The sequence below is a fragment of the Helianthus annuus genome, chromosome 16, assembly GCF_002127325.2.
Source record: "Helianthus annuus cultivar XRQ/B chromosome 16, HanXRQr2.0-SUNRISE, whole genome shotgun sequence".
Lineage (NCBI taxonomy): Eukaryota > Viridiplantae > Streptophyta > Magnoliopsida > Asterales > Asteraceae > Helianthus > Helianthus annuus.
The window spans coordinates 161090695-161116280 of record NC_035448.2 but is presented as its reverse complement, the minus strand read 5'-3'; the positions used below and the strand labels follow the sequence as shown (position 1 = coordinate 161116280).

Below are 25586 nucleotides of genomic sequence, written 5' to 3'. Positions count from 1 at the left end.
CATTGTTCCACAAAACATAACGTTGATTTAAACCATGTTTTACTTCAATACCTTGTTTTGTGCATTTTACATATGGTTTAGTTGATACATCTCACTTACCATACAAGATATATTTTGGGTACACATTACATGATCTACAATAAACATAAACATTTTGACATTGATATACATACTTGGTGGTTTACATTGAACATAGACATTTCGATATGGTTTACACAATAACACTTGACAATTGGTTTATACATGAACAATTTACATGGTGGTTGGTTTGGGTAAATGGTTTGAGTAACGTGGCGTATGTAATATGATACAAACATGGTGGATACGTCGCTGGTACTTCCTATATATAAATGCTTGTATTATATTACACATCGTAGCGTTATCTAAATCATTTCAGTTTAGACATATTACATTCTATACAAATAACATATTCTTCACAAGACATTGTTTTACAAACAACTTATCTTATACATACTTATTTTACTAGGTTATTCATCTAACCTTACATTTATTTATACATATCATCTGATCTTATCGTTTTTCATACGATTTACAAAACAAAACAAGTTACAAGGTTCATGACTGACTGTTATTAAACGTTTTCTTTAAACTCAAGTCATGAATCTCACTTTCACAAAACCTATGTATCTCACAGGCATTTTTATGCTGACGTACCTACTTTCACATGTGTTTTCAGGAGCTGTTCCATAGGATGATGATCATGACACTAGGGCGGACCTGTGCCTTAGAGAATAAAAATGAAGAGAGACTAGTTTAATTATGTTCTGAACTCTTTGTTTTCCTGTTTAAGACAATATAACACTCTTGTTTATAACTAAAATACAACTTTGTATGCCATGGTTATGAAACAATTTAATTCTGTCCCAACACTCCCCGGCGTTTCCGCCGCGGTTGCATGTTATACGCGGCCGGGGTGTGACAGTAGATATCGCTAAAAGCAGATCCACGGGGAATCTGTTAGTATAAAGGGAGATTACCTAGTTCTGAGATACTAGGTTTTTATGCTGTTTGATATCTGGGGTATTATACCTGGTCTTCTGATTTTGCGTCAATGGCCTAGACTTCATATAATACTTTATGCACTTTTAAAAGCTTTCCCTCTTCATAAAAATTGAGAAAATATCGAAAGATATCAATCAAGTGCAGTTGTAAAGAAGATCCCTAAGTGGGACACACCTCAAGTCGAGCCTTCATCTCTTTGACTGAACGATAGTTCATACCTGAGCTCTCAAGGTCTCGCACTAACCCCGAGTACAGATATTAATATAGTATATTCACCTGTAAGACTGAATCTATGGAATCTTGATACGGGAGTATATTCTGAGGTGGGACACACGAATAAGTTAAGTTCTTCAAACACTAAATCTCGTATCTCGAAACAGTTAAACTTTGTGTAAAAATTTAAGTCGATCAGTATACTGACAATCTAAGTGAATCGTTTAGAACTTAAAGTGTTTATAGCTCAACGGTGCTAGTTATTTGTCATAAACTGATATGATCCTCTGACACGAACTCAAACAAAAATATTGCCTGTAAATATTTCTTTACTGCTTTTTGTTTCAGAAAAATTAAAAAAGGATTTTCGGAGTGTTTTAGCATAAACTTTGAAAAATACAAAAAGATTTTGTTTCTACTTTATTTTCGACAACCGATGTTCGAAAGCTGAGTTTAAAAATTCAAGTATGCTGAACATGTTTCTGAAAATAAACAAGTTCATTAATTTGATACTTGAGGTTTTTAAAATGAAAAATTTCAAAAACAGTTTGTAAAATCTTCAAGGTCATTAAGTTGGACTTGGATGATAAATTGTGAAATTTTTGGTTGTTTAAAATTGTCAAACATGAAGTTATTTGATAGGAGGAGAAGAGTCAGGAAATTCTGGAAAATTACATATTGTTACATTTATACTTAGAGCCAGGTTACTAATTTTGAATATCTGTGTTTAAGACCAGGCAATCGTTCTTGGGAGATCTTAAACAGATTTCTGTGAACAAACGATGTCCTGTGCAGTCACATATTTGAAATGCTCCAGCTTATTCATGTTAAATGTTTAGAGCTAGGTTTTTGATCCTAAACTTGAATTGTCAAATATCTTACAAATGGTTTGAGATGTGCAGGTTTTAATCCAGATTACGATCCTGATAGCTGAGCTTAAGGGGGAGTTTGCAAAGAGCCAGGTAACTATCCTGGAGGAGCTTGTAGAGTTGGAGATAGGTGTCGATCCTAGTAGCTGAAAGCACGGAAGCTTAAAGCAAGGGGGAGCCTGAAGATAAAGTTAAACAAAATGGGGAGCAGATATCGCTAAAAGCAGATCCATAGGGAATCTGTTAGTATAAAGGGAGAGTCTGTGGTGCTGAACATGTCAACATTACATGAAGACTCAAAGAGAGACAGAAAGCTACCAGATTGACTACAGTAATATCCAAGGGGGAGTCTGTGAGTGCATAATGTCTATCACTTCCGTCAATCACGTATAGTAGCTAAAACAAATGAGACAAGACTGGTGCTGAACAGAAGAAAGCATAAAGTACATTAGAGTAGCTTCATACAAATGGGCGCTTCGTACGAAGGGACCTCGTACACCTTCGTACGAAGGCACCAGTACTATATATAGGTGTGTAGGTCTTGGTCATTTGTAACTTTGAGCAGACTTTGAGGCGAAGCTCTGCTCATTTGTTTTCATGGTTTTGTACTATCAAAGTATCAATAGAAAACAACTTATAATTACACTTGAGTGTCTGATCCACACACGTGATTGGATTCCGTACAACTCACGTGTTCGTACACATACAACGGTCAAGGAATCAATCCAGGATTCGAATCCACACATAACTCTCTTAATGGTATCAACAACACATTAGACTTAAACCAAACTCCCTACATAACCCATTGGAAATTATGACATAAAGTTGCACAGGGTAACTAATCCCCATTAGCTACTATGACAGACATGGATGATACCTCTTTTGTTGGGCATTGTAGTTTAGCTGCAAGATTAGAGTTGAGGAAGTTGTGTGTTGAGCCTAAATCAATCAATATATTCAACTGCTTAGATCGAATAGTGCCTATCACTTTCATAATACTAAAAAAAGGAACTCCTATTATTGCATGAATGGATATTTGAGGATCCATTTGCATTTCCTGCACTGCAATTAATTCTGATGAATGTGTCAAAGTGTATTTTTCAAGACACCAAAAACATTCTCCTATGGCTCTTTTTTCCTAAGCTTGTTTTGTAGACACCCTTCTTATAGGTTTAATCATTTTGTTAGGTGGAGGGGTAGATAACAAAGACAGATTGGAAGTGGAATTGAAAACAGCTAGTTTATAAGATGTTATGGAGTTGTTGGTTGCAGGTTTAACAAAAGTATCAGGTGCGGTTGTATTACTAGGAGTAAAAGTGATGTTAGCTTTCTTGGTTTCATTGTAACCAAAAAGGGTAAAATAGACTACCTCTTGTTGTTTGGCCATGGCAATTGCATCTCGTAGAGTTCTAGGCTTAAAGATCTTGACTAAACATCTAATAGCTGGTTTGAGACCAACAACAAATAAGCCTGCAGCATAATCTTCACATAGTGTCACCCTATTCAGTAAGGCTTCAAAAGCATTACAATAATCTTGTAGGTTATAGATTTTTCTACTCTTCAATAGGCTCTTGAAAGTCTTGTTGAAAACCGATTTAAGATAGATCTTGAGTAATATGGCATTTGATCAATATCGTTATCTTGACTTGAGACAAAACCTTAATGCCATTGTAGCAACACCTTCTAAATTCACAACAGCATAATGAACTTTCAGATTAGATTAGCTGGAGTCTTATCCCTAGCAAAGAAGTGATTACATTTTTATAACCATCCTTTTACATCTTCACCACCGATTTTTGGTAAATCAAGTCTGCCTAATCTCATTAACCTTTGTTCTACACCACCTCTATTATTGTTTTGTAATAAATCCTTCATCTCCCTTAATTGAACACAAACCTCGACCATTTGAATGTGAAGGTTTTTATGTGATTTGTGTTTTCTTCCAACATGAACTATTAAGTTTGAATAGATTGTGAACTATCCTTCGTAGATTTCTCTAATCGATTTATTTATGTTGTCTAGTACCAGTTGCCATTTTAGGTTTGAATTATCGAATCAAAGATCAATTGCTGATTTGAAATTAATCGGAAGAATGATCAATTTCCACGAATTGAACTGAAATCGAGTGGAAACTGTTCGAATTAATGATCAATTTCAACGAATTGAACGAATCGGTAAACTGGTTTGACGAATTGAATGCGGAATGTGATGATTTAGGGTTTGAATCCAGAGCGTTCCTAGAATCGAACAACTCTGATACCAATTTGTTATGATAAAATGGAGATAGAAAATAATTAGGGAAGAAGATCCCTACATTTCATCGCTAACCAACTATTACAACTGTCAACTGTATATAACAACCTCCTAACGACCCTTATGTTACATCTTACAACAATGATATTTAGCCCCTGAACTATTAAAATTGTACACGCTGAGCTAAAACTAAAACGACCTTATTCTAATAGTTACAAATGGTCATAATTGGAACTTTTTATTTATAACACATTGGCACCGTCTATACTTTGACCTCCGGTAAGAATCAACATAAAACTACCTTGCTAGATTATACGTTACGTGTATCATCACCAAATTTTTGAGAACCGATAGAATAACATTTACAAGCAAGAACAGCGGTAGACCCACTTAATAGGCAACAAGTGTCCTTGTAGTTCTTTTTGTTTTTATATGTAACTCGTAGTATCAAAAATCGAATCGCCAAGATTTTAGACAGTAACTCACATAAAAAATTGTATGATTGAAACAAGAGAAGTCACTTGGTTTGATTAATGTTTAACTGTTATACTAGTGCTTTTTAAGTTCTTTCACGACTCAACAATTAATGATAATAAAAATAATCTCCGTGTTGGAGACATGATCAAACACCACACAATTACTATAAATGCGTGGGATAGAAACTAAATAGTTGGGTTAAACTAGTAGTCAATAAGTAATTAAATGTGTAAAGATAATACTTTCTTTCCATAAAATTTTAAAGTTGCTAGAAACATTTTTTTCTTAAAAAAAAAAAAAAAAAAAAAAAAAAAAAAAAAAAAAATTCGAGTTGAAAGTGAAATCATCTTCAAAGCGATATATGACGCAAATCAAATTGAAAACTCTATATTATAAATATATACTAAAACAAAACTTCTTAAGTACATAACTTGTCTTTTCTTTAGAATATTGGATTTTAATAATCCCAACTATTCGTCGTTGGCCGCCAACAGGCCCAACTTAAAAAATAACCACTGACAGTCCCAGCTACTAAAATATTGGCCTCTAATGGACCCTGACTAACAAAACCCTAACGCCGTTAGTCTCCGGTCGCCGGAAAAACGTTTTTTGCCGGAAAACTCATTTTTGGGCGGAAAACTCAACCTTTTCATCCCAAACCTCTTTATAACCTTATTACGGATCTATAGGAACCTACTTTTTAGTAAAAGCCCCAATTATTGAAGTCACTGGAAACTACTTTTCCGCCGGAAAACTTCTTTTTGGTCGAAAAACTCAACTTTTTGCTGGAAAACTCAATGTATCCGTCTCAAACCTCTCTGTAACCTTAGATCGGACCTTTAGAAACCTTATTATAACCAAAAACCGTTTTCCGGCAACCGGAAACTAATGACGTTAGAGTTCCGTTAGTCAAGGTCCATTGGTGGCCAATATGTCAATAGTTGGGACTACCAGTAGTTATTTTTCAAGTTGGGATTATTGGCGACCAACGACGAATAGTTGAGATTATTAAAATCCAATATTCTTTTTTTTAACTTTTCAAGTTTCAACTATCGTGTTCTTGTTTTCTTTTTTTACTTTTTCAAGTTTTAAATTCACCCCTTTCACTATAAATATTATACATTTTTTACCCAATAGTTTTATGATCCCTTATAACTTTCGTGCTTTACTTTTTTCTTTTACAAAAATAAAATACGTGTTATATATTTTTTTTAAAAACTAATTGAAAAAACACGTGTCAACTGCCTTTTGTATTTATCACGACTTTATTTTTTAACTTTCCTCGGTCGGCACCGTATCGATACCATAACGAACCGAACCAATATCGATCAAATTCCCGACATTAACATTATTTTTATCACTGCAACTACATTTCCGTTTAAAATTTATTAAAAATCGGTCACCCCGCCGCGAAGCGCGGGTGTAACCCACTAGTTTATACTTATTAATCATGACCCAACTTAATACAGGCAAAGAAAATTGGTCAACCCCGTAAAAAATATCACTCGATAAACATACAAAATCTGTCACAAAAACTAGATAAGAAATTGATGTAAATTCTCCGTTCTAATGATATATAAACGTTATTAAATTCTCCGTTTGGTTATAAACGTTATTAAATGAAGTGTTATTTTATGAATTAATAGTTGGATGAAAATAAATAGGTAAGACCAGTGCCTAACGTGAGCGTGTGCTATGAGTAGTGCGACCGTGTGGAACTTGTGCTTGACACGATTATAATGTTTGATAAACATGTGTCTTCAATTCTTTTAAGCCATCTTTATCCATAACCAAACGTTATAACGTGTGTGTAACCTCTCATGTTGCGTATATACACATCAAACTTTACAGGAATATTGGATTTCAATAATTCTAACTATTCGTCGTTTGCCGCCAACAGTCCCAACTTAAAAAATAACCACTGCCAGTCCCAACTATTAACATATTGGCCTCCAATGGACCCTGACTAACAGAACCCTAACGCCGTTAGTCTCCTGTCGCCAGAAAAACGTTTTTAACCGGAAAACTCAATATTTTCGTCCCAAACCTCTTTCTAACGTTATTATAGACCTTTATGAACCTTTTTCTAGTAAAAGCTCTAATTATTGAAGTCGCCGGAAAAACTCCTTTTTCGCTGGAAAACTTCTTTTTGGCCGGAAAACTCAACTTTTTCGTCCCAGACCTCTTTGTAACTTTAGATCAGACCTTTAGAAACTTTTTCTGGCCAAAAACGGTTTTCTGGCGACAGGAGACTAACATCGTTAGGGTTTTGTTAGTCAGGGTCCATTGGTGGCCAATATATCAATAGTTTAGACTGTCAGTGGTTATTTTTGAAGTTGGGACTATTGGCGGCTAATGACGAATATTTGGAATTATTAAAATCCAATATTCCAACTTTATATTGTATCTATTGATTTTTTAGGAGAAAATCTAAGTCACAAACTAACTTGGGATGAGAATGAGTCAAATAATCGTTACTAATCCATCGTGTTTGCGATTGTACTCACATGTTTTATTTGGTTATTGGATACCCGTCACTAGGAACTCGATGTTAAACTTATCTCAAAAAATGATTTGAAATAATAAAATATTCAAGTACACTTTTAACTATTATGTAATTTGAATAATTTCAAGTTTCAAACAACTTCAACATTTTATTTATTATATTCATACTCAGATGTCCATGGGGTTACGGTATTCTCACCCGAGATTACTCCAAACTTCATAAATTGTATGACCGTTTTCTTTTCAGTTTTTGTTTAACCTATATGTGTTAGGATTAAGCTAATGGCATTTGTTGGAAGGGTCTAGGTGCTCAACCAACTTAACAGTTAGTTCGTTAAGAATTTGTTTTTTAAGAGGTAAAATATCTAACCACACTGCAGACATCTGTAAAAGAAGAGGTGGACCAAACCTCTACAGTCTGCAAGAAGAAAACTGTTTGTTTTTTAACGTATGTAGACTTCTAAAATAAACTGGTGGTGGTGTACGTACGGACGGTGGTGGTGGACGTGGATGGTGGTTGGTGGTGGTGGACGGTGGTGGTGATGGTGGTGGACGGTGGTGGTACTGGTGGTGTTTAACCCTGTGTAGACCTTAGAAAATCTTAAAAGTGGTTGGACCAAGTCTGCACCAAGAAGAGCTCGCGCAGACGTTTTTTAATGAAACGTATTCGGAAAAACAAATAGTCTGCACTACGCAAATCTTTTTTAGAAAAACAAACACCACCTCCCAAGTGTACTTTCAGGATTTGATCCCATATCTTTCTGAATACTTCTTGTGCATTTACCGTGTCTATCAACTTTTGTTATCATAACAATGGTATAAAAGCACTCCTTCCTCATCGACGTGAGTTATGGAGAATTTGATTACCACCGGTGATTCATAGCAACAAGCGATTTTCAGCAACGAGTTATTCAACAATCGCCAACAGCAATTCTCAAATCTCAACCACAGTTATCAGCGACAATTCAAGGGAAGCAATTTCCAGCAGCAGCAACCAGCAATGGCGATTAAAGAACATGAGAAGACTCTTTTGCAGTTGACAAGATGGAGAAGATGTTTGAGGATATCAGAGTTACAAACGAGCGGTCTTTCTCTGAGATTAGGTCTAACCTTGGAGAATTTGTTAGGGGTTTAAGTGTCTTGAGCAACAACTAGTATTCAGTTCCACATAACTCGAACCGAAATAATCGCATCTCAAAGATTGCTGCAAATCTTTTGTTTCTTGGTTGAACAATGTAACAATCTGCGAAGAATATATAATAAGCATTTTTCTAAGAGGCTTGAAACTGAATATAAGATGTCCTGTGAAGTTACTTAAACTAAACACACTTCCAGACGCCTATTCCTTAGCAAAAATGCAAGATGCATTTGAAGTAATCTTAGCATCACCATTCAATCAAAATGATAGGTCAACACAGCCGTTGGCAGGATCATCTGGAGCAAGAGCTGTTACTACACGGCCACTATTGTCCAAAACCAGTTCACAGGTTACTGCAAACAAACTACCATTACTTTGGGTCAAAGAAACAAGAATTTATCTCGATCATCTAGCAAGGACTTTGAGAAGGATGCATTCCAATGGCATGTGGTGGCTTAACAAGCACAGATTGAAAAAGGGTTTATCCACAGCACCAGTACTTAGCTTGCCTAACTTAGACATGCATCTGCAGTAGGGGGGCATTCAGGTATACATGCTACTTATCAAAGGGTTAAGGCCATGTTCCACTGGAAAGGGTTAGCTAAAACAGTGAGATCCATTGTCAGAGATTGTGATGTGTGCAAAAGAGCTAAGTCAGAAAATGTGGCTTCGCGAAGCTTGCTGCAACCCTTGCCCATTCCCAGTTGGATCCTTTTGGATGTCTCTATGGATTTTGTTGGTGGACTACTCAAGTCCAATGGGTAGGACATATTTGTTGTGGTAGATAGGTTGACCAAATCCTGCCATTTGGCGGCTTTGAGTCATCCCTATTCTGCTAAAGATGTGGCATAGGTATTCTTGGATACCGTGTATAAGTTACATGGGTGTCTGATTGTGACCCCACCTTTGTTAGACCAGAAGGTATGGGGGCCGGCTTAGGCCCGGCCTGGCCCAGCGCCGGACCCCCACACCGCCCCCCATAGGGCCGGCTCGTCCCATCCGTCTCCCACACGACGTTCACGACGGGGCAACATTCAAAAATCTAGCCGTTTTTTAACGGCTATATTAATTAAAAAAAAAAAAAAAAACCTTTTTAACTTTAAATAAATACCCCTCATCTCATCCATTTTTATATCAAATTCTCAATACTTCTCCCATTCTCATCCAATTTTATAAAAAATACTCCATCTTTTTTATACAATCATAAATCCATTCAACCCAAACAACCCCAACCCGAACAATCCCAACCCGAACCTAACTTTTTTTCGACTTCCGCTTACACTCCGACTATCGATCCTTCATGGGTGTCTCCGCAATTTACGTTTTCGGGTTTCCAACAATCACCCAACGCCTTCAAACAAATGTCTCAAGTTCAACAAATGCAACATTACCAAGCACTCCAACAAATGATGCAACGCAACTAGTTTGAATCTCTAGCGCAATTCCAATCGCAACCGCCAACATCCCAAGTGCAACACCCGGTTCCACTTGACGATGATGAAGAATTTGTCCCCGAATCGCCACCTCAAGAGCTCAAGCGCAAAAAAAAAACAAGGGGAAGGGGAAGGCGGTTGAAACCGTAGCCGAAACCAAAGGCGGCTCGAAAGCAAAGCCGAGACCTTGGACAAAAATAGAGGAGGCGCTAGCAATGGCGTTTGTTAAGTCCTCAACTTGCCTGATTGTCGGTATGAACCAAAGTTTATTTTTTTAATTTCAATTTAAAAAGATTTATTTTTTATTTTTACTAATGCATTTTTTTCAAATTTAGGGAACAACCAAACGGGTAATAGTTTTTGGAAGACGATAATGGAAAGATTTAACGGGGATTATGGAGCAAGGCCCGATGCGTGATCTCGATTCCGTTTCGGGCAAGTGGCGTAAAATGAGCAAGGCCATCAATACCTTTAGCGGGTATTATAACCAAATTTACACTAATCCTTCTAGTGGGAGTAACGACGAGGACATTCTTAACCTTGCTTTGGCTAAATGGGATTCTAAAAATTCAACGCCTTTCCAACACCTCCGAGCATGGAACATGTTAAAGAAAGAAAACAAATGGAAGCCGGTTACAAATGAGGTCGCAACCGCCAAACGGAGTAAAACCTCCGCGTCCGGAAGTTATAGTGCGGGAGGCTCCACCGCTCGTTGTCAAATCGACATAAACGACGACCCGGAATATGACGAGGATGTGTTGCCCGTTCACGAGTCGGAACGTCCCCCCGGAAGGGACAAATAAAAAAAAGAGGCGGCCGGAAAGCGAAAAGGGGGCGGCTCGAGCCAAACATCTTCCGGGGCGGGTTCGAAAATGGACGAGTTGATATCCGAATTCCGTTCGCTCAAAGAGCTCGCGGCCGAAAAATATAGTTACAAGAAAACCTTGTCGGCCGACTATGCTCGAGCGGAGGATTTTAGGATTATGAGGTTGGATCTCGACTTGGTTCCGGAGGATGAACGCGAGGTTTACCGGAGGATGAAACAGAAGGTTAAGAAAAAATGGACATCGTAGGTTGTTTACTTTTTTAATCGTATCGTTATTTTTTTTTCGTTTTTATGTTTTCCGTTTCTAGGATTAGTAATTTTAATTTTTCGGAAATGTATTTTTTTTATGTTATTAAATGAATTTAATTATGTTGTTTTATGTTTTAATTTTATTTAATTTTTATGAAGTTTTTGTTAAGTTAACAAAAAAAAAGTTAGAAAATTATAAAATAATTAGGTGGGGTAGGGCCGGTAGGCCCATCCTCCACCCCCCTCAAAATGCAAGGAGGCCCATCCTCCATGGGATGGGATGGGATGGGATGGTGATGTGGCGCCTACGTGGCGGTCCATCCTCATGGGGATGGGGCTCTCCATACCCTTTAGTCTTAGTGGATTTTGGAAGGATTTCATGGCCTTGCAGGTGTATTGAGAGCAACCTTAGGTGTACGGTAATGGATATGCCTAAAAGGGTTAATGTGTTCAATGGGGTCTGTTAGGTCGTTATATGTGCGTTATGTGACTTATGTCTGTACTCAGCTTCTCATTCAAAACTGATATAGAAATCCTCCTCTTCCCCTAGCTTCTGAATCTCATCACAACAAGGCTGCAGTCTAATGGAATAAGGGTTGATTTTAATCCAGATAGAGTCTGCATATATAGAATGATAAGCTGCAATTCTTCCTAGTCCTGATGCGTACCTAATGTATTTGCTGATATGCTAATGTTAGTTCACCGTAGTCTTATTGTTCCTGCTGATGTGTTGATGGATGAGAGATCTTTAGTTTCTGCTCAAACTCAGTTTGTTGTTGATATCACTGTTTTTGAGTTGTTAATTCAACTTTTTTTTCTTAAATATGACAATGGTTTCATTCCAATCATCAGGGCAAATTACATAAGGATAGCAGGTAGACGAGCAACAAACTGAGTAATAACACATAATTACTCTACTAGAATAATTATAAACTGTTCGTCATTTTCTCCATTATATATAAGTGGTATCCTAAAGGTTCTTTTAGTCTTTCTTGAGAATGAAACTTTCACTTTGTCCCCGAATTCTGTTGATTTAATTTGAATGTGAAATCTCTTGGTATACAATAAAAAAATTGACCTCTTTATATTCAAGTTTTGTTGAAACTATAAAATTCAGAAACGACAATATTGTTACCGTTACATGACTTGCATTTGTTGACTGACCTCTGTGTACTGGATCTTTTGTGGTTATACACCTTCATGAAGCTCCAACAAACAAAAAGTCAACACTCTAGACCTCGTCAAAAGTCGTCTTCAGAAGCCCATCCTTTTTTCTCTAGTGCTAGCCGCAATGCCTAGAGAGAGAGATCTTATATACATTTAACTATGATAATCAAACGTCTTAATTACACTAAAATAATAATGAAAAAAAGGATTATGTGACCCTTATCATTAAGTAAAGGCTTATTACCTTTACTCTCTTTCTGTTGGCATCGAAACCAAAGCCGATGCGTGATGCTGATCTGTATTGTACAAGTGGTTTCTTCCCAGGAGGGAACCAGAATTCGACATCATCCACAAACTGAGACCAAACAAACCAACTCAATCACATCATTTTTGTCAGTTAATTAACTTAAAAATTAGGCATTTTAAAAATTACCCCCAAAATCGGACTTTCATATTCCACGCGTATATAATCATCTTTCTTTTCTACCACTCTCGGAGTGAAGTTGTCCGGTTTTGTTGTTTTTATCTGTGATATATAAGAAAAAAGATGCATTGAACCAATGAAGGAGCACATAACACACGTTAGAAGTGACTGTTTCAACCCATTTACTTATAAATGGGTTGATTTAGGTTGTGGTTTATCTCAAACGGGTCGATAAAAGCTGAATGGGAAACAGGTAAAACGTGTTGAAAGCAGCCTAAAAGTGTGTTTGTAATGTTTACATGCTCAAATTGGGCTATCATTTAATGGCATATGCTACTGTAATTAAGCACATTGTAAAAGTAATGAACTACATTTTAATTGAATTGTGTAATTACAATGGAAGGGGAACCCTCAATATATAGGAAACAAACCCTAGAGACCTGACTCGACCCGTGGGCTAAATACAGTTAAACCCTAATACTAATAAGAGTAAAATGTACGGATGGTCCCTGTGGTTTGGTGAAATTTCACCATTAGTCCCCAACTTTTCAAAATTACACTCTTAGTCCCTGTGGTTTGACAAGTTGTTACTCGGATAGTCCCCAAAGCGAATGGATGTTAGTTTTTCTGGTTAAGTGGGTATGAAATGACAAGGACTATCCGAGTAACAACTTGTCAAACCACAGGGACTATCCGAGTAACCTTCATCCGCTTTAGGGACTATCCGAGTAACAACTTGTCAAACCACAGGGACTAAGAGTGTAATTCTGAAAAGTTGGGGACTAAAGGTGAAATTTCACCAAACCACAGGGACTATCCGTGCATTTTACTCTACTAATAATCTTCTAATATATATTTAACACACATTAACAATTAAGGAAAATGAACAAAAAGTTGCTTGCTTGTCGACACGACCCGACCCATTACTGTTGCAATCCATACTAAAAAGTTCTGCTGAGACCTTTTTGACCCGTTACCCAACCCACCCGTTTTTCCACCTCTAGTTTCCAAGGATCAGGGGCTTAAAGGCTTATTATCTAACCACTTCAAGAAGCTCCTCCATTGCCACCTCTTTGCTCACAGGTTTCTTACTTCCCCGTCCTTCTTTTGGATTATAGTTCCTGCAGAAAAAAAAATAATGACCGATTTATATCATTTTTATTACAAATCGTGTTTCGGTTTATAGCAACAGTTACAGTTTTAGTTGTAGTTATCGATCCCTCATAAATCAAATATACCCATACAAATATTGAAAATGAAAATAAGTCGACTGCTATTAAAAGTCAAAATATATGACAACATACGATATCTTACCAAGGTGGTGCATAGTGTACAATATCACTAATATTCTCAGAAGTCGAAATACATTTGTTTGTCGCAGGACATAAAGCTAAAGCAGGCGGATTCTTCTGTACACCAAGGTAATTAGGTTTACTTCCACTGCATCAAACACATGAAAACTCAGAATTTCCATTGGAAAATTCTCATTTCTTAATTTAAAAAACTTCTTTCAACGTATACCGCTCCTCAGTTTTGGAATTAGTGAAATATCTGAAGCAATTTGGGAATTTTATAATTTATAGACCTAAATTATATCAGTGATTTGATTCATACTGAATCAACAACTTAAGAATTCTATAAACCTAATTTCTATCAGTGATCTGATACATACTGAAATAGGTAAACATGAGCTTAAAAGTTCATTAGGAACAGCAATGGCAGCTGCAAGTAGTATTTTCGAAATCAATTGATATGGAAAATGAATCAGAATCTAATTATTCAATGAATAATATATTAAATTTGAGCTAACAAACACTCTTCCTTCCACATACCTGAAATGAAAAATGGCCCCGAGAAGTGCTAATTCGCTGCTCCTCAAAATAATTTCCCTGAAAGAAACATGAATAATACAATTCATGAGCATTGAATGATTAATTTGTAATATATGAATAGGATACCTTCGAGATACTTGGTGTTGCTTCTCGTCGGAGTTGTTGTTGTTGGAAGATGAGATGAAGCAATTAATTCTACTTACTTTAGTGTTTAGAATAAGAGAGTTGTTGTTATTCATATGGTTATAGAAATTTGGCGATGATGATGACATCATGGACGCCATTGGTGTGAGCTTTCAGTTGTTCGTCTGTGAACCTGAGATGAAGGGGTGGTTGCTAGAAGCTTAGTGCTTTCGTTGTATGATTTTGTATTTTTGTTGTGGATTAGGGGGTGTTTGTCCTAGCTTTTATTTATTTTATTTTTTTTGGCTTATGCTTATATTATATTTTAAAGTAGTTTATGCTTATTTTTTTTTCATTTGATAAGTTATTTTTAAGTGTTTGGATTAGCTTATATTCTACAAGTTGAGTTAATCCATTGTGTATTATGGAAAGGGATATAATACCATTGTGTGTATCATATTTAAACGAGTTAATCCACCATTTGAGGGCAAATGAGTAAAAAACCATCTTGTTCAAATAAGCTTATTCAAATAAGCTAAAAAACCATCAACCCATAAGCTTCTTGAAATTAACTTATGTAAGCTAATAAGCATAAGCTTAAAAAGCTAAACCAAACACCCACTAATGCTTATTTTGTAAAAATAAGCTAAAAAAGCTATAAGCTTAGATAAAAAAGCTAGGCCAAACACCCCCTTAGAATTAGGGCATATTTGGCTATTGACTGGCTTATTTTATTGGCTTTTTAAAAAGTCATAAGCTGTAAAATAATGTTTGGCAATGAGGGTGTATGTGAGGGGGAAAAGACAATAAGTCAATAAGGGTGTCCGGGGCACTTAGCGGGGAGCCCAGCGGTGAGCCAAGTCCCCGAGTGGGAACACCGCCGCCATCAATGCGGGGAAGGCAATCGGGGAATGAGATCGGTGGGTATTCACCGATTGAGAGAGGGGAGAGAGAGGGGGTGATTAGTTGTTAATGTGGGTCCACCCTTTTCCACCAATCATATTTTTTTCTTCTTTTTTTATAAAAAAAATAATTGTGTGAGTGGAGTGATGCCAACGTTTGAGTGCAAAATGGGGACTTAAGAGGGGAGTTGATGTGGCGCGTGCTGATTGGGTGTGTGTAAGAGAGGTCACTCCCCTAAAAGAGGAGTGCCCCTCTCACACTAAGTCACTCAATCCTGACTTTTCCAAAAAGCCAATAAGTCAATAAGTTGTTTTAAAAAGCTTAGCCAAAGTGCACTTTAGAATATGCCAATTTGTATGAAACCTAGTTTTTTCTTTTTCCGTTCGTTCCGAGTCACTAAACCAAATATTTCTCTCCCATAACATGTATCTCCGTGTTTCGGTTACCTGTACATAACACAATCTCAAAAAAAAAATACATCGAGTCAACCTATTAAAACAAAACATTACAATACTTTTGCTTAAAAAAACTAAAACGATAGAAATACTATAATTTTAAATTAGGGGCAAAACTGTACTTTTTCAGGACAAATGAACGTGTCTGGCATGAATAAAATTACACTGAGTCAAACAATTAAAACAAAACACTACCATAGTTTTGTAAAAAAAAAAAAGTAAAACGATCGCATGACTGTAATTTTACACTGGAAACAAAATCGTAATTTGACAGAAAAAAATAAAAACGATAGCAAAACTGTAAATTTGAACTAATGGCAAATTTGTAATTTGGTTGGGAGGGAAAAAAACCAATGGCAAAACTGTAAATTTAAATGGGGCAAAATCGTAATTTGGCTAGACCAATGGAGAAGCGTCAGACAGTTAAATAAAAGTTTTTTAAAAGCAAAGGGGCTAAACACATATGTTAGCGAAATTGAATGTTTGAAAATTAAATGCAAAAAGAATTGACCAATGATAAATAATAATGATATACGAAAAAATATATATGTATCAGTCAGCTTCCCCTCATGGTTTTTGTAGTGTATATAAATATAAATAAATAATAAATAATAATGATATATGAAAAAAATATATATGTGTATATAGTTTGAATTTGGATGTTAGTCCAGTCGATTCGAAAACCACGAATTCAAGTTCGATTAGAAATATGATTCAGAGTTCTATTTGGGTACTGATCCAATACGAAAACTGAAATTAGGTTATGTTCAAATTTTGACCTTGCAAGTCCATCGATTCAATCAACATGTAAAAAGTTTTGAGTGCTTCATTATATACACGCAAACGTATATAATCATAAAAATGATAATCCGATGATTTGTTTCTATTGAGGGCTCTAAATAACAAGGTCAACCAAACAAGACACCAACGACTTCCTTCAAAGAGTTCACTCTGTTGTCAACTTCGTTTTTTGGCAAGCGATGACCAACGAACATCGGTGACTTTTAAAACCTACTAGATTAATACCACATATCAACAACAAAACCATATTCGGCTCCAAGAAAGAAAGGGGGTCAAATGTCTCGAAACCAGGTCATTGGATAAAAGATGGCTTGTGGTGCTTGAATGTGAGTGGAAGCGGAAGCGTGGGACAAAAAAACCAAACACCATTCACAACCAAATAATACAAACCAAACATACAATATATAAACAAAAAGAAGTTGATGCCACCAAAAAATTTTCTATTAGTCGAGGATCGGGTTCGAACCCGAGGAGGCGCGTCTCACATACGAGGCGAGGCGGTTCAAGCAGTCTGTGTACACCGATTTTAATCCCCAATCGGGTATACACAACACCCTCAACCTCAATTCTTTACTCCTAAGCTTCACCACTAACTTTTTACACCCAATCTCAACTAAATTTTCCACGACAAGTATTTTCACACCCACGCGATCAAACAAGGGTCGCTCCCAGTCGGTTCGAATATTCCATGGAAGCGCAAACCGAATTCGACCCGTTTGCATATAGGAGCCCACCAATTCAATCACCACGAGAGAATATGGAATGCTCGCTCCCGATTTACGATGGCGCCGACTATAAAGATGTTGTGCCCGAAACGCAAGAACAACGTAATTTGGATGACGTTCAATTTGAAGATCTTGGCAAAGACGAATATGAAGATGAAGACGAAGATACTGGTGGAGCAAGTGAACCGAGAAGCAAGGGAGGAAAGTTGGATCGTCAAAATTGGACGAAAAACAAGAATAGACATTAGCCAAGGCATGGGTTTATTGTTCGTTAAATAAGGAACAAGGCAAACAACAATAACGTGAAGGTTTTTAGAAACAAATTCTCGACCATTACAATGAGACAGTTGGCGAAAGCACCTGAACGGTTGATCAAGTACGTTTAAAATGGCAACCTATATCGGGTAAATTGAACTACTTCAACGGCCTTTGGCACCAAGCGGTATAAAGATTTTTAACTTTATATTCTTTATAACATTATTTTTGTTTATATCTTTACGTTTATATTTGTTATAATATATAAGATCGTTTACGGAGTAGCGGCTGTGACGATCTTGAAGTCATGAAAACGGCCTTGAGTGATTTCCAATCAAAATATCGGAGTGGTTTTCAGCATGTTGAGGCGTGGGAGGTGGTTAGAAAACATGACAAATGGGCCCAAGTACCATTGTTGGGTAAGTACCATTATTGGGTGAAGAAAGTAGTAGTTCGGGCCAAAAAAGAAAGTCATCGGATTTGGGTAACTACCAACGGATACACCTGAAACTGAATTCACAATTTCTATACCCAACATAAACGAAAACCCCGCACCAAAATGACCACAAAGGTGTTACACCCCAACTGATGGCGGAAACATCAGAGTCAGACGAAAACATGATTGCTCGAGACATCATAATTTACTAATTGTGACAATAATTAAGAAATTCAAATTTCATTAATACTAAAATGGAAATACATCTTTTGGAAAGGAAAGTATAACAAGTTGCAAATAACGTAACAACATGAAACAAATACATAAGTCTAAAAGTCTAGGTGTGTTTCTAATCCACCCTAAGTACGTTCTTCGTTTGGCATCAACTAGTTTCCTACAACATGTATTAAAATAAAATCAACAAAAGTTGGTGAGTATACAAGTTTGAATACATAGCATAATAGTGTCTAAAAGTTGTGTCAGATCCAACATGGTAAATTGCATACACTGTTTATTATCATACTAGCATGTGTTAAGCATATGTCAAACCAAAGTATACCGCAATCATGCGCACCCTTTTCGCTGAAACAACAAGGTCATAATTAGTTTACTTAACAATACCACAAGAATACGGGCGGTACGTCAATCCTGTAGCGTTATAATTGTTAAGGGAGGCTAGCAAAGTTAATGAGCATATCGAACACAAATTTGAACATAGCATGTAATAACAAGAATATAACAAGTATCATGTGTTTAACGGATATAGTGTTTATGTGAATAAGTTTAATCGTGAATATGTGATTTGTATAATGTGTACATTTTGCACCCAAAGTGTGTAAAACGGTAAATGGAATCGAGTATACTCATGGTTTGCATAGTAAATCCTGCGTTCGTGAGTTGATGTGTTTGAGAGTCGAGTGAGACCACCGAGTTATCCTACAGGGATGAATGAGTCGTATGAGTTCGAGGGAGTTTGGAATCGGATACAAGATGATTACTTGTAGCAAAATACATAAAAACTTATCGTGACAAGATACCCGAATTTGGACACCATAGTGTAATGTTCTTCATAGGCTCAAGTTTGGCTATTGGAAGTCCAAATTACAAGGAGTATACATAAAGATAATTTAACCATATTCCACTTGACATCAAACCATGGATCGATTAGTGTCTTAGGTTTGGTTACTTTATAGATATGTATATATATCTATATAACTATTTAGCTTGTTAGTAGTCCAAGTGTTAGGTTAGTCAAACATGGTCATGCATAGGTTGGATGAATCAAGTAACCCTAATGTTCACCAATACAGAAATCATCACAAGCATGATTCGGATGGTCATGAAACATAGGAACATAAATAAATGAATTACTAGATTTTCTAAGTAGCCAAGTAAGGATAACACGGGCGTGTCATACCCAACATGTCAAATGTTGGAGGCGAGGTGGGATTAACTTACTTTGATTCTTGGAAGCTACTTAGTTAGATGTTCATCTAATTCATCAAGTAACCAAGTGAGACTCAAGCTAGACTAGTGCATTCCAATCATGGTAAATGTTTGGAGACTTGGTGTAGCTTGGACACTTTGTTACTAGTAAGTGTACTTGATGACTTAGGTTGATTAGATTGGAGGTGTTGCACCTTAAACTTTCTGGAATGTTACCTTAACTCAAGCCCCACAACATGTAACTTTGTTGGGAACAAGGTTTGGCTCATGTTCATCTAAGAAAGGTGTTGAAAATGTAAAGGAGTTTGAAAGTATAACAAAACAGAAATTAAATCCAACTTTGGACCTCAAATGCGGTGATGTTCCAACTTAGTTTACCATGGTAAACTTGTAGAAACATTCCTAGAGGTTATCCATGTGGAATGAAGGAAGAAATCATGAAGAAATGAAGAAGAAAGGTGTTCAAACTCACTGATTTGAACACAAGTATAATCTGATTTGATGCTTTGTGAGTGTTTAGAGTTTTTGGAAAGTGTTTAGGAGTGTATGGAGGCTCTTATTTATAATGGGGTTGATTAATCTTAATGAGTTAGGAGGTGATTGGAGGTGAAAAATGTGGCAAAAATGGACCACCCCGCAAGCTGGCTGTGGACTGCTACAGACTGACCTCTCCCACTCGTCACTGGGGAGGATCTGGATTCTCCCGTGTGGCGCCTGGTAATCCAGTCTGCAGATTTTCATTTTTGGCCCCTGAACTTTGTAATTATGTTATTTTATGCCGTAAACTTGTATTTTAGCCCTTTTTTAGGTAATCAAAGTGTATCAAAGTATCGTATAAATACCGTGCAACATATGAATGATGATTAAAGCGTATGCTAAGTCTAGGTTGTGTGTAAACGTGTATCCAAAGTGTGATTGCGTATCAATACAAGTATAACAAGTATAAGTGTAAAAATGAATTTCCATTACGATCAAAGCCTTGGATTACAAGGTTGGAATTGAAATACGAATACAAAATGAATACAGGTTTCTAAAAATAGAAATGTGAATACAACTTTCTAACTAAGGAAAGTACAAAAAATACGAAGTGTACAAAAGCTCAACTGGGTTGGCCGAGAAGTTTGAAGCGTACAAAATTAGGAAAGAAGCAAAAGTGTTGGAGTTGATGGAAATGAGAAAGAAACGAGAGGAAGACACTATAGCGTTAGTTGCAGAACAACATGGGGCAGTGAGACAAGTTATGTATGATCGGGATATGGCGATGTATAATCGGCCACATAACAATGTTCTACATGAGATGTTGCCATTTATTCTAGCCTAAAAACGCGAGATAGCGAAAAAATATAGTTGGCCATGTAATTTCTAATTTTTAGTTATGTTTTATCTTTTTAATTTCATAGTTTTAAATTAATGTAATGTCTTTTTTTTCTAATTTAATGTAGTTTTATTTAGTTCAACGTATTTCTTTAATTATCATGCATAATTTTTAGAAATAAAAAAATGAAAATGACTACCCAACGAGTAGAACACCCCTTATATTTGAGTGTAAAAAAAGAAGGCAAATTGGAAAATAATAATCTCATCTTTCTGAAATTGGCCGATAATAATCCCAAGTCAGTTATTAGCAATAATAATCCGACCCCGTCCAATTTTTTTGTAAAATAGACTGCCGTTAAAATAAGCTTAATGGAGTTAAGTGTTTTTCCGAATTACAAACCGATTTTTTAGGGCTTTTGATCGGAACGAGGATACGAGTCGATTGATGTAAAACTTACCTCGAAATTGTGTTCGAAATGGCTTGAATTTTGTTAATTGGAAGTTAAACACCCGAATTGAAGCACCGTTTTCGTGGGTTGGGGGCAGTATTTTGAGGTAAATTTTACATCAATCGACCCGTATCCTCATTCTGATCAAAAGCCCTAAAACATCGGTTTGTAATTCGTAAAAACACTTAACTTCGTTAAGCTTATTTTAACGGCAGACTATTTTACAAAAAAATTGGACGAGGTCGGATTATTATTGGCTAATAACTGACTTGGGATTATTATCGGCCAATTTCAGAAAGATGAGATTATTATTTTCCAATTTGCCAAAAAAGAAATAGAGGGAGGAGTTAACATGGAAGAGTAGGATTGGCTTGGGTGGAGGGGGGACTACTCCAACCGATAGAGCGCCCCTAACACCCTAAGTGGCCTTGACTAACACAAACCTTATGGGGATTTTAATGCATAATGTCTCGGGGTTAGTCGGACACTAATTTTAATTGTATGGTATACACATATCCTTTTAATTCACATCAAATGTTGAAAACAAGATTTAGACAAGCAAGAGTACTAATAACCTTTTTTTTAAAGATAACTTCATTACCAACAGCCCGAACTCGAAAACCGAGCCGGAAACAACAACACCTTACAACAACATCTTACAAAATAGAAAAATTACACCACTCCAACCATGAGATATGGTTGTTCCTCGATCTATGTTTGTACCATAAGAACCCTAACACTTTGACTTCACTAAAAACGTTATCCACCTTTACCTCGGCTTTCGAGAAGACAGCCCTATTTCGAGCTAACCACAAACACCAACAAGAAACAATAATGATGCCAAGGATAATCGGTTTCCTCCCCACACTAATGCTCCCCACTTTATGGATCTCCAAAAGGTCTTTAAAAGAGAAAGCGAAAATTGGGGGGATAAGACAGCACCGGCTGATCTTTTGCCAGAGAACCACCGCTACAACACACGACGTGAATATGTGAGCCACCGTCTCAACCTCGGACTTGCATAGGGGACATAAACCCTCCCCGACATCAATCCCTCTCCTAATGAGCGCATCCGAAGTTGGGATTCTGTTCATTTCTGATCTCCAAGCAAAAAAATTACATTTAGACGGCACCCATTTGCACCACTCAAAAACGAACCTGCCACTATCTTCCACAGTGCCTGCCAGCGCTACTTTAGCGGACTTGACCGAGAAAGAACCCAACTGATCCCCCAACCAAACCCACTCATCATCCCTACTGCCCAAAGAAATTAAAGAAAGATCCGATAGAAGATCAGATAGTTCCCTCAACTCATCAACCGAATCAGGATCATGCTTCCAAAGCCATTCCCCACGCAACAAACCCAAATAGACATAAATATTTGAATCCTGTTTTTGAAATTTTGAGTTGCAAAATTGGGACTACGATATCTCAGTAACACAACCTTTTTTTTTTGAATGGAAAATTTGGATCACTAACGGATCACTTAAGTATCATCATGCCACCAGCGGAACCACCCGATAATATCCATCTCCACTAGGCATAATGCTTATACACGAATTCAGGAGGAAACCTAATAAATATGGGAAAAAACCCCATTGTGGCAATCGAGCCCAGGACCTCTTGGTCTTAAAACCTTACCCCACCCCTAAGATGCCACTAGGCTATATAGCCCTAAGCAGTAACACAACCTATTGTTTCAGGTAGTTATAATGTCCTTGCCATCACCACTTTGGTGGGGTGGTCAGGAGTTTTCCCTAAGAGGTTTCTTCTGTGAGAGGTGTAGGGTTCGACTCCCACCCGGAGTAGTTTGTTCGAAATGGGGGGTTGGACCTTAGGGGAGCCAGGGGATCGAACTCGGGAGGTGGAGGTATTTTGTTAGGGGTGTGTTCCGCTGAGCCATTAAAAATGTTATAATGTCCTTTGTTCTTGAAATATAACTAATTAGTAAAAATAATCCGACTTTTTTTCTTTCTTTGATAGTTTCAGCAAGCAAACGTCAAATCTCAAACCACTGATTCATCGGTAAGAAGATCACCGCTTGATTCGATGTCACCAAGGAAGCAATTAGCTCTTACAATAACACGGGTACCTTTAGTTTATATGTTTCAATTAAAGTTTTATTATCTAAATTCCTGAAATGTAGGCCTGTAAACGAACCGAACGAACACGAACATTGGCATGTTGGCATATTCGTGTTCGTTCATTTAACTTTAACCGAACACGAACATATAATCAAACACATTTTTTTGTTCGTGTTCGTTCATTAAGTAATCGGGCATGCTCGTGTTCGTTCATTGTTCGTTTAATGCCTAAACAAATAGTTCACGAACACAAACGAACATAAACAAAAAAAAAATAACTGAACATATTTGAATAAACATAAACAAACATAAATTAACATGATTGAACAAACAAGTCTAATATATTACAATTCATCCGAAAGCACATCTAAATTAGAGTTGATAAATATACTAATTAGTCATATTAATATAAGTAATTAGAAAACCTAATATTTATATAAATCTAACTATTTACGTATTTACTAAAATTTAAACGACGTTCATGAACATAAATGAACGAACACAAGGTGTCTTCATGTCCGTTCATTTATTTAAACGAACAATTTTTTTTGTTTGTGTTCGTTCGTTTATTAAATAAACGAACATAAATGAACTTCCCGCCGAACAAGTTCATGAACGTTCGATTCGTTTACAGGTCTACTGAAATGTCTAAGTTTGAATAAGACAAATCACAGCACAAGTGTTTAACCTAAATGGAAGAGATATAAACCAAAAATAATGTGCACTATCTGTAACAAAGTTTTGTATAGTTTAAAGCTAGACCATTGGAGGGTGCTAAGTAGATGGAAGAACATGTTCAGTTTAAGATGGGTTGTTATTATCAAGTGATGATGATTCAAACAAGCTTTATAAAAGCGTGTAGAAGGTCAATGGCATTTGTATTGTTCTAGGTTTTGCATGGTTAATGCTTAGTGTTATTTAACCTTCTCCCCCGCAACGCTGGTTAGCTTCTATCTAGCCTGTGTATACGTTAAGACTTAATTTGTAAACCCCCAGCCGCAACGCGGCGGGGTTCCATCTAGTTTATTAATAAATATAAAGAAAATAACTTGTAATTTATGGCATTTACCTATTTACCTATATATTAAAAACACAACCAAATGAATAGTAACACCACATAGGGATAAGCAAATGGCACCGGTACTAGTATCGAATTTACCAAACCGGGTTCATTTTCGGTACCGATTCGGTACTCATTCGGTACCGACTTTTGACATTTTCGATACCGGTTTTTACTCTGAAATATTTGTACCGTACCGGTGTCGTACCAGGTATATTTGGTACCGGTACCCACTTTTGGGGGGTTTCGGTACCGAGCTCATCCCTAACATCACCTTTGAGCTCATGCCACATAGCAACGCAAGTATTGAACCGTTTAGATTGCTTTTCATACACGTGGTAAGTAAATTGTATTTTGTTTGAATGAGATTTTATATACACAAATTCTTTTGTTTTCTTTTTCTGTAATGATTTATTATACTTAAAGGACGAAAAATGTAATTTACGTACTCTAATAATTTATGGATCATGTAACACTTTTCATAAAGAATTTTTAGTTATTTAAGGGTAATATTGTCATTTTACACACAAAATTTAACGCTCATTAATGTAAAGGACAAAAATATGTTGCAAACTTTAAAATAAATGATCAATGTTGTAATTTATGAAGTTAAAGGACGTGAAAGTTTGAAAAAAAAAACCTAAAGGACGAAAAGTGGTTTTCTATTAATTAATTTTGATTATATTTGTTATTTGTGTAAAGAAAATTACTTAAAAAATGTTAGACCAAGGTTTAAGCCAAAATAACATTAAAGTTAAGCCCCTTCAAAATAAATATTCTCAAAAGCAACCAATCAAAAAACATAACATAAGATAGTTTGATTAACTTGGTGCCCGTTTAAAAAAAACACACATGAGGTGATAAAAACAAACATTCAATACTACATCATAGCATTGGTCCAGATTAGATAAAAACAAGCAACTGATTGTTTTAACAATAGTTAAATTAATTAAGTTATACTTAAACGCCTGGGATCTCATCACTCGTGTATATCAAGTACCTCAATGATTAATTAAAGATTGTTCCTATAAAGATTGTTTCTGTAAGAAACCACTGATCCATGATTATAAGTCCCCCCGTAATGGGGCGTTTTTTTTAAAAAAAATTCAAAAAAAACGCCGGA

The 25586-nt window shown here is 36.4% G+C and overlaps 1 protein-coding gene across 1 annotated transcript; it reads right to left on the bottom strand.

Annotated features, from left to right (window-relative positions):
• Positions 1–11997: 11997 nt before the first annotated feature.
• LOC110916879 lies at positions 11998–14786 on the bottom strand. Its single transcript, XM_022161532.2, has 7 exons — positions 14536–14786; positions 14410–14466; positions 13892–14017; positions 13620–13698; positions 12587–12679; positions 12398–12508; positions 11998–12281 (listed from the first exon to the last, which is right to left on the bottom strand). Exons 1-7 carry the CDS (start codon positions 14691–14693, stop codon positions 12228–12230), a joined length of 678 nt encoding a protein of 225 aa, XP_022017224.1. The 5' UTR covers positions 14694–14786; the 3' UTR covers positions 11998–12227.
• Between the last annotated feature and the right edge of the window lie 10800 nt (positions 14787–25586).

Coding starts and splice junctions, on each gene's coding strand:
- LOC110916879 (XM_022161532.2), bottom strand. CDS start 14,693: ATGGCGTCCATGATGTCATCATCATCGCCAAATTTCTATAACCATATG. Junction 14,467..14,535: donor CAACACCAAGTATCTCGAAG/GTATCCTATTCA, acceptor TGTTTCTTTCAG/GGAAATTATTTTGAGGAGCA. Junction 12,282..12,397: donor CCAACAGAAAGAGAGTAAAG/GTAATAAGCCTT, acceptor CTCTCTCTCTAG/GCATTGCGGCTAGCACTAGA.